The following is a 9,506-nucleotide window of genomic DNA, read 5'->3' on the forward strand; positions in this document are numbered from 1 at the left end:
TATTTCCATCATCTTTTTTTTTTTTCCTTCGGTCATTATTCTAATTTTCATCACCATTTTTAATTACTATTTCTATTTTTACCTTTTTTTTATTTGAGTTACAAATGTATAAAAAAAAAATTTAATCATACATGAATTTTGGGAAAGGGAAACAAGGAGGTAGGAACATGAGGAAAGAAATAAAAAGGGAAACACAATAAATAAAATAAAAGAAATACAATATGTAGGAATAAAACAGAGAAAAAAAAATATAAAAAGCAAAACAAAAAAAAATATCTGCAAAAAATGAAAAAATAAAAAGTAAACAAAACAAATAGACATATTAGGAAGGAAAATATTTAAACAAAAATGAGAAAAAAAAAAAAAAAAGAAAATTACAAAAAAAAAAAAAAAGTAAAAAATGGAAAAAAAAGTAAAAAAAAACATTACGAAGGAAACAAATAAAAATAAGAGAAAATTCAAACAAACACAACAAAAAAAAAAGTTTTATTACGGACAGTTCACCAGAAAATAATAATAATAATAATAATAGTAATAGTAATAGTAGTAGTAGTAATAGTAATAGTAATAATAATAATAGTAGTAGTAGTAATAGTAATAATTAATTAGGTAACATGATCACCACTACACAGCACAGCATAGCCACTACCATTGACTATCTCCACTACACACGCTTCACTACCACAGATGAAGCACAAACAGGAAAAAAAAGAGGAAAAAAAGAGATAGAAATAAATGAAGCACAAACAGGGGGGGGAAATAATAAAAAAACAAAAGAAAAAAGAAAAAAGAGATAGAAATGAATGAAGCACAAAAACGGGGGTGGATAAATAATTGAATAAACAAAAGAAAAAAGAAAAAAGATAGAAATTAATGAAGCACAAACAGGGGACGGGATATAAATAGACAAATAAACAAAAAAAGGGAGATAGAAATAAATGAAGCACAAAAAAGAGGGGTCAAAAATATAAATAAACAAAAAAAAAAGAGAAAAAAAGGGAGAGAAATGAATGAAGCACAATAAAAGGGCAGGAATATAAATAAACAAATAAACAAAAAAAAAAAAATAGAAATGAATGAAGCACAAACACGGGGATAAAAATATAAAGACAAACAAAAAAAAAAAAAAAGGAGATAGAAATTAATGAAGCACAAACAAAAGGGGAAGGAGCATAAAAAATAAATAAACAAATAGATAAATTATAAAAAAAAAACAGGCAGCTTAGAAAGGATAAAATAATAACTACTACAACCTTAAAATTTACAAAAACTGAACAAAAAACGGGATATAAAAATTAATGAAGCACAAACAGGGGGAACTAAAACAAATAAATAAAATAAAATAAAAAAAAAAGTTAAAAATGATCAAATTATAACTACTACAACATCAAGATTGACAAAAAACAGAAAAGGAAAAACAAAAAGGAAAAACAAAACAAATGAAGCACAAACAGGGGGTAACTAAAACAACAAAAAAAGAAAGAAAATAGAAAAGAAAAAGGAAAAAAATATTGCAACTTTAAAGAAAATGATAAAATAATAGTACCAATGAAAAAAACATAAAAAGGAAGAAAAACACACAGAAGGGGAAACAACAACAAAATAATGAAAAAAACAGCAAATTTAAAGAAAACAACACAAAATAAAAATAAATAAATAAAAAAAAGTGGGAATACAGAAAATAAAACTTAGTAAAAATTTATATACAAACAAGTTAAAATTATTACTATTACTTATAAATGAGAGAAAGTTACTACAGTATTAATTAAGTATTGGCTTGTATCACAGTTCAGCGGCAGACAACTATGTATCATGGTAACTGTGTTGGGGGGGGAGGGGGGAGATGGGGATGGGGAAGGTTAGGTAAAGGAGAGGGAGAGGGGAGAGGGAGGGGGAGAAGGTTAAGAGGGGACATGGGAGAGGGGAGAGGAAGGGAGGGGAAGGAGAGGGAAAGGGAAGGTTAGGGAGAGGGGACAGGTGAGAAGGAAGGGGGGAGAGGGGAGAGAGGGAGGAGAAGAAGAGGAAAGGGAAGGTTAGAGAGAGAGGGGACATGGGAGAGGGGAGAGGGAAAAAGGGGAAAGGGAAGGTTAGAGAGAGAGGGGACATGGGAGAGGGGAGAGGGGAGATGGGGGGGAGGGGTTAGGTTAGGTTAGGTGGTTACATTAAGGAAGGTATTTGTTTTCATTCTTTTTTTCTTTTCATTCTTGTTTTTTTTTTTTCTTATATTTTTCTTTTTTTTTTACTCTTCTTGTTCTTTTCCTAGTTGTTGTTGTTGTTGTTGTTGTTGTTGTTGTTGTTGTTGTAATCTTCATTTTTTTTTTTTTGTTCTTCCTTTTTCTTTTATATATTTCTTTCTTGCTTTTCTTCTTGCTATCTTCTTCCTCCTCCTCCTCCTTTCTTCTTCTTCTATCTTTCTTCTCTTCATTTTCCTCTTATTTCTATTTTATCACTTTTCTCCAAATACATAATGAGAAGGAAACTATACTCTCTCTCTCTCTCTCTCTCTCTCTCTCTCTCTCTCTCTCTCTCTCTCTCTCATTCACAGCCAGCATGAACCAGCACTAACAAACCTAATAATAATAATAATAATAATAATAATAATAATAATAATAATAGGTATATGGTACAAGGCAACTAAGATAAAGAAGATAGGGGAGGCACCTCTTCTTTACATCCTTATCTAAACATACAAAGGTTGGGTAATGATAAGAGGAAGTCACATACAACCTAATGATAATAATGCACAGGGTTTGAAGAGACACGCTAATCGCCTCTCTTCTATTTATCTATCCATCTATCTCCTATCGTTATCTAATATTGCTTTTATCACAATATCTCCTCCACCTCTAAGAAGTGAAGATGGAATGTTAACTCTCTCTCTCTCTCTCTCTCTCTAAATGTCACTTTTTTTCTCTCTAGTCTCTGGGGGAAGAATGGTCTACGAGTAAACCACTTTCTGTTCTCTCTCTCTCTCTCTCTCTCTCTCTCTCTCTCTCTCTCTCTCTCTCTCTCTCTCTCTGCAGAACAAACACTGGTGCAAAGTTCTGTTCACCGGGAAAGGAACAAAGCAATCACTGTAGCCAGATATAAACAAACACCCCATTTTTTTCTCTGGTAATGAAGACACAAGATATAAATATGGTCTGTGGTGTTCCTGTGGTCCAGTGACGAAGGAATGAGGTCTTTTCTGGTCCCTTTTCTGGTCTTTTTTGGTCACAAGAAACCAAAAAAAACATGTTCCAGCATTTCTGTGTCTTTAAATCTCTCTCTTTTGGTTCTTTTCTAGTCTTTTTTTCATCATCAGAGCCCAAAAAAACGTTACAATGGTTCTGGGTCTTTAAATCTGTCTTTTTGGTCCTTTTCTGATATTTTTTGGGTCCCAAGAACCCAAAAACATGTTCCAACGTTCTCTGGGTCTCTTAAAATCTCTCTCTATTGTCTCTCTCATCTCTTTCAAGGTCACAAACTCATCTAGTCTCTCGGTAAATGACATACTGGAACCACTGACGCAAAGTTATCTCTTATCTCTCTTGTCTCTCTTTCCAGTCTCTACAGCCAGTAATGGGATGCAGGGGGGGCAGAGGGTGAGGTGGGGGGGTCTTCTGGGTCCCGAAGGTAGTGGTGGAGGTGCTGGTGGAGGTGGTGGTGGAGGTTCTGGTCCTCCTCTCCACTGTTGCTGCTCACATCCTCCCCAAGAGAAGTCTGATGAAGCCAGCCAAGGAGTATAAGATTTGAGGCATTGTGTGTGTGTGTGTGTGTGTGTGTGTGTGTGTGTGTGTGTGTGTGTGTGTGTGTGTGTGTGTGTGTGTGTGTGTGTGTGTGTTGTAGTGAAGTAACGAAGGAAGACAGACTTGGATATAATACACTTGTTTGCTTGTCTCTTTCATCCTGTAGTAGTAGTAGTAGTAGTGGCAGCAGCAGCACCAGCAGTAGTAGTAGCAGCAGTAGTAGTAGTAGTAGTAGTAGTAGTAGTTTGTGGATGCAGAAGACCCAAGCAGGAGGAGGAGGAGGAGCGATCTTGTTGATGTGGTTATTAATTTGTCATGCGATGTGAAATAAAAAGCAGGAGATGCGATAACATTGTTTGGAGGAGGAGGAGGAGGAGGAGGAGGAGGAGGAGGAGGAGGAGGAGGAGGAGGAGGAGGAGGAGGAGGAGGAGGAGGAGGAGGAGGAGGAGGAGGCAAAAGTAACAATATTAAAATGACCAAAAGAAAAACCAAAAAAGATCAGGAAGAGGAGGAAGAGGAGGAAGAGGAGGGGGGGAGGAGGAGGAGGAGGATGAGTAGGCAATTAATATACTACAAGCCACCAATTAAAACCAATTATACATATTAATAATCATACAAGTATACATAACCCATTGTAGGAGGCAGAGGCGGACGAGGAGGAGGAAGAGGAGGAGGCGCAAGAGGAGGAAGAGGAGGAATCATAACCATCCTCCCTCATTCCATTAAAAGCATTCCCATCATGATCATTCCCAGTAAACCATTCCCACTAAACCATTTCCATTCCAGTCTTCATAATATTTTTTTTTCCCATTTTCTTTTTGTTTTTTCTACCACCACCATTTTTTTGTTGTTGTTTTCCTTATTTGTTTTTTGGTCATTCTTTTTGTTTTTCCTTGCATTTCATTGGTAGCAAAAAAAAAAGCATCTGTGGAATTATTTGTAACATGAACACATTAGAAAGTTATATAAGGCAGACTATTGAATTTGTTGAGAGAGAGAGAGAAAGAGAAAGAGAGAGAGAGAGAGAGAGAGAAAGAAGAATCCATGTTAACAAAAAAAAATAAAGAAAAGAAAAAGAAAAAGAAATACACACTAAAACTCACACCGTAGAAAATTGTACAAAATCTGAAGACTTACCTTGAAGGATCAGCCGGCAGACTAGAAGCATGAACAAACTACAGAACATTGAGATGGAACCGTATATTGTATGAAAGGCACGGCTACAGGGGTTTGGTAAATACAAGCTACAGGTCTACATAGGCAGCATCTACAACAGCATACAGCATACAATATACACAATGCAAGGATAAACATGCACAAACACATGCATCAGCTACAGTATACAATAGAGATTTAATACAATACTCTCAGGCAATGCAGGATAAAAGGAAGCCAAACAAACAAGGCAGAAAATCATTCAATATGCTAAATTGGTTCTTGTTTGGTATTTGTGGGGGAAATAATGGAAACAAACAATGGTAACTGATTGGTGTATAAAAATTATTTGGTTCTTGTTGATTGTTTGGAATAGAAAATTAAGGACACAAGGAAAATGGAAGGTTAATGTACTAAAATAAGTTGATTCTTGCCAAATTTTGTGAAGATAAGAAGACAAACTTGTGGAAAATATATTTGTTGGTAATTCATTTTCAGTTTAATGAGTGAAATGTGAAAAAATTGAAGGAAGTTAAAAAAAAAGATAAAACAATAGGTATGGCAAATCAAAATGGCAAGACTTGTAGAAAATGAAAACAAATGATAAAAATAAGGAAGATTACTCATTTTCTTATACTGAAAAATATAAAAGACATGAGAAAGAAAGGCCAAAAAATGCAAAATACTCAAGATATGCATATGAAACAAATAAAAGGAACACACACTGAACTAAAAATTATTACACATGAACATAAAAAGAGGGAATAAAATGACAAGAGACTAGATTACATTGGAACACAAATATAAAAGGATGCTGCCAAGAAATAAGAAAAAAAAAAAAAAAAAGAAGGGGATGAAAAATAAAAAAAATAGCAAAGAATTCTTATATACAAAAAAGCTACAAAAAGAGAAAAAACTATACATACAAAACTAAAGAAAATTTACATCACAGCACATTACTAAGACAAAAAAGAAAAAAATATAGTAAAAAAAAAATATATAAGAAACTGGAAATTTACATGGATAAAATAATACTAGATAACAAAAACTAAAAAAAAAAAAGAATATAATTATGTAATGTATATAAAAAAGAGCCTAAAAATTAATTAACAAAGGGAAAAATAACAATTATAAGACTTGCACAAATTTTTTAACCTAATATGACTTAGTGAAGGTTGCAATGTATAAAGCAAGACTTGTTTAAATCCATTCATCACCACAACACCACAGACCTTCCCTCAACACCACCACACCACTGTAACACCACCACAGACACCCTCATCACCACCATAACACCACCAGATTGTCACCACAACACCATAACGCACTAGCATCATCAGCACGTCACTGCAACACCATCGTAACACCACCACAAGACTCTAATCACACCATAACACCCCCCACAACACCATAAGAGCACCAGATTGTCATCAACACCACTACACCACCATACACACCCTAACACCACTGTAACACCACCAAAAATACCCTCACCACACCAGATCACCACTAAAACACCAAAAAAATACCACAACACCACCTTAACACCACCAGACCACCACCACAACACCATTAAAACACCACCACACCACTGCAACACCACCAGATCACCACCACAACACCGTAAAAACACCACAACACCACTAGTTTGTCACCGTAACACAACAACACCCTAATGACAACACCAACAAGTGACGTGTGGTCCTGGGAACTCTCACTGGCCACTTGGCAACACCGGTGATGACTTGCACTATGGCAGACCTGAATATTGGCACCTGATTTATGTACTGTACTGAGCTGAGTGGATAAAGTACTCTAGTCTGTGTACACATTAAGGAGGAGGTAACTGGGACGTACGTACATACACACACATGCACACACACACACACACACACACACACACACACACACACACACTTTTTCTTTCTTTCTCTTTCTCTCTATGACAATTATATTACATTGAAGCCTCTAAAACTCTAATGAAACTTGAGAACACACACACACACACACACACACACACACACACACTGATACCTTAATAAAATCATAAAAATTTAAGTGGAAAAAATAAATCTGAGGTCAAAATATACTTTCCTAAAATTTTATACAAGAAACCATAAGAGTTTTGACTAATTGATCCTCATAAGGTGCATTAACAAGTCACAACACTAAAAAGTCACTAACACTACTGAATGAAGTGACTGCATGACTGACTGTGCTGAGTAAAAAGTGCATGACAGGTGAAGAGACTCATTAACAGGTGCTGGAACACAGTCATAAGCCAGGGAATGAATTGGGAAGTTGTAGGGAAATTTAAAACAACACACAGATGCACACACACACACACACACACACACACACACACACACACACACACACACACACACACACACACACACACACACACACGTACAAGCGCTCAAATGTTCCAAGTAGCAATTCAAAACAGACAAACAAAGTAAACACACTAACACATGCACACACTTGACACTTCAACACACAAAACACTCCACTAAAAAGGCTTCAAAAACTCAAAAAACCTCACACACACACATAAAACTTTAAGCTCACCCATTTAAAAACACACAATCACTCCAGAGAAATCTAGAAAGCCTAGCATAAAACCATAAAACACACAAAACACTCGCCACACTAGCAAACGCACACTGAACTCACACACATGCAAAGTAACACTAAAAAAAGACAAAAACTCAAACTCAACACACACATCATCCTTAAAACACAAAAAAACACTTGAAAAGACTACAAAACACACACACACACACACACACACACACACACACACACACACACACACACACACACACAGGCAAAGTAACACTAAAAACACAGACAAAACCGTAACTCAACACACTTTACACACACACACACACACACAAGCTCAAACAGACTAGCCCCAACGCTCTCTCAGTACATAAACGCATCGTCAGTGATGGAAACAGTACTTGCGTTGTGAATGGAGGACATGAAGCTGGAGCCCGACGCAGTGGTGCCAGTGAGGGTAATTGTGGCGAGGCTGGCGTCACCTCCACTAGACCGCCTCGTGCTCCCCCGACCAGAGGGCAGGGGGCAGTGGAGGCAGCGTGCCCTCACACCGTCACACTTACAACTTGGCGAGAGGAATTCCACACCACGTACCTGCTTAGCCAAGAGGTTTTGTTTGGTGGTCTTGCGGATTGAGTTGTGTGCATCGTCCCTCTCCTTGCCGCTGCTGACGCCACCACTACTGCTCAGCATTGACGAGGTGCGGCTTGAGCCTACAGAGAGGTCATGTGAGGTCAGGTCCACAGGGTCATTTGGGAAGCAGTCGATTTGCTTGGTGCTTGTTGATGTTTGTTTGTATATTTGTTTGTCTCCAGGTGGTGTTGTGCGGTTTGCTTTTTTTACGGTTTTATTTTGGAGTTGTGAATGTTTTAGTGACGTCATTTCACCAAAGCTTTCCCTTCCTCTGATACGTTAGGTTAGGTCAGCTCAGCTTGAGGGAGTGTGTCAAGCTGGGAATTACTTTAGGTAAATTTTGAAAGAGATGCCTTCACTTGTCCCAGACGTTTATCTAACTCTACTAATCATCAAGGGAACTGGCAATCAAGTGGGTCTTTTTTTTATTTATTGTTGCCCTTGGATGGCTTCCCCTCTCGCATAAAAAAAAATTTGTAAGATGAGGCTGATTAAACACCAGCATCCTGAGTGAAGTGTGTGCCAAGTGAGGTATCAAGAGGGAGGTATCACGACATTTATTTTCTTTTAGGGAACCGGCACTCAAGTGGGCCTTTTCTTTTAATATTTTGTTGCCCTTGGCTGTCATCTCTCCTGCATAAAAAAAAAAAGAACCGCCAACAAGCAACAAACATCAACACAAGCAGTGCAAATCGGCAACTTTCAATGTTTGCAATCACGGGAACACAAGAGTCTGCATCTCAGCGGCAGCCACCTCACGGGGCTCTTCCATGTCACAGACTGGACACGTAAATAATCAAAGAGCATCAACACAGACAAAACAGAGGCACACAGCACAATGTATCACTGTGTTTCATGTATCCCTCCAATAAAATCTGCAATAACTTTCAAACTTGCAGGAAAAAATATGAAAACTGAATGAGAGAGAAAAAAGAACAAGCAGTATAGATGATAATAATAATAATGGTAATAATAATAAAAGTGATCATTGTTGTATAAGCATTCCCTGTTTAAAATCAAATTCATAAACTCTTTCACTGCAGAGTAACATTTCCTATCATCATTTAAAGCATTCTGGACAATTATATTTGTACTACACTCTCTCAAATACACCTGTAACCTGCAAAAAATTAAATTAACCTCCTATTTCTTTCCTGTGTATCCATGCAAACAGTTTCCAGCAATAGCAGTGAAGGAGCTAATGCAAGTGAGTGACTGATGAACACTGGACAAGATAACAGGAGATGCAAAGTTGTACATGTCACAATCTCAGTCTTGTGTCATGCGTCGTGTGTCGTGGCCAGGCTGCACACCGGGTGCCAGGCAGTGGGGCAATGAGGAACAGCAAGCAGTGAAAAGAACAGCAGTAAAAAGTAGTAGTTGGTAATCAGGAAAAGATACAAGGAGAGGTTCAAACAGAGGCCA

The 9,506-nt window shown here is 37.1% G+C and overlaps 1 protein-coding gene across 8 annotated transcripts in view; it reads right to left on the minus strand.

The window, feature by feature from the left end:
- Nucleotides 1-2,388: 2,388 nt before the first annotated feature.
- Nucleotides 2,389-9,506, minus strand: part of LOC123502690 (kinase D-interacting substrate of 220 kDa-like) — a 186,705-nt gene continuing 179,587 nt past the window's right edge. For 7 of the 8 annotated variants that reach the window (XM_045251877.1, XM_045251876.1, XM_045251873.1 and 4 more), the window contains 2 exons: nucleotides 7,850-8,161; nucleotides 2,389-3,702 (listed from right to left, as the gene is read on the minus strand). In XM_045251877.1, coding sequence (XP_045107812.1) covers nucleotides 3,515-3,702; nucleotides 7,850-8,161 — 500 coding nt within the window. In that variant the 3' untranslated portion in view covers nucleotides 2,389-3,514. The remainder of the gene's footprint in view (nucleotides 3,703-7,849; nucleotides 8,162-9,506) is intronic. The other variant, XM_045251875.1, reaches the window with a different exon arrangement.

The sequence above is a fragment of the Portunus trituberculatus genome, chromosome 12 (assembly GCF_017591435.1).
Source record: "Portunus trituberculatus isolate SZX2019 chromosome 12, ASM1759143v1, whole genome shotgun sequence".
Classification (NCBI taxonomy): domain Eukaryota; kingdom Metazoa; phylum Arthropoda; class Malacostraca; order Decapoda; family Portunidae; genus Portunus; species Portunus trituberculatus.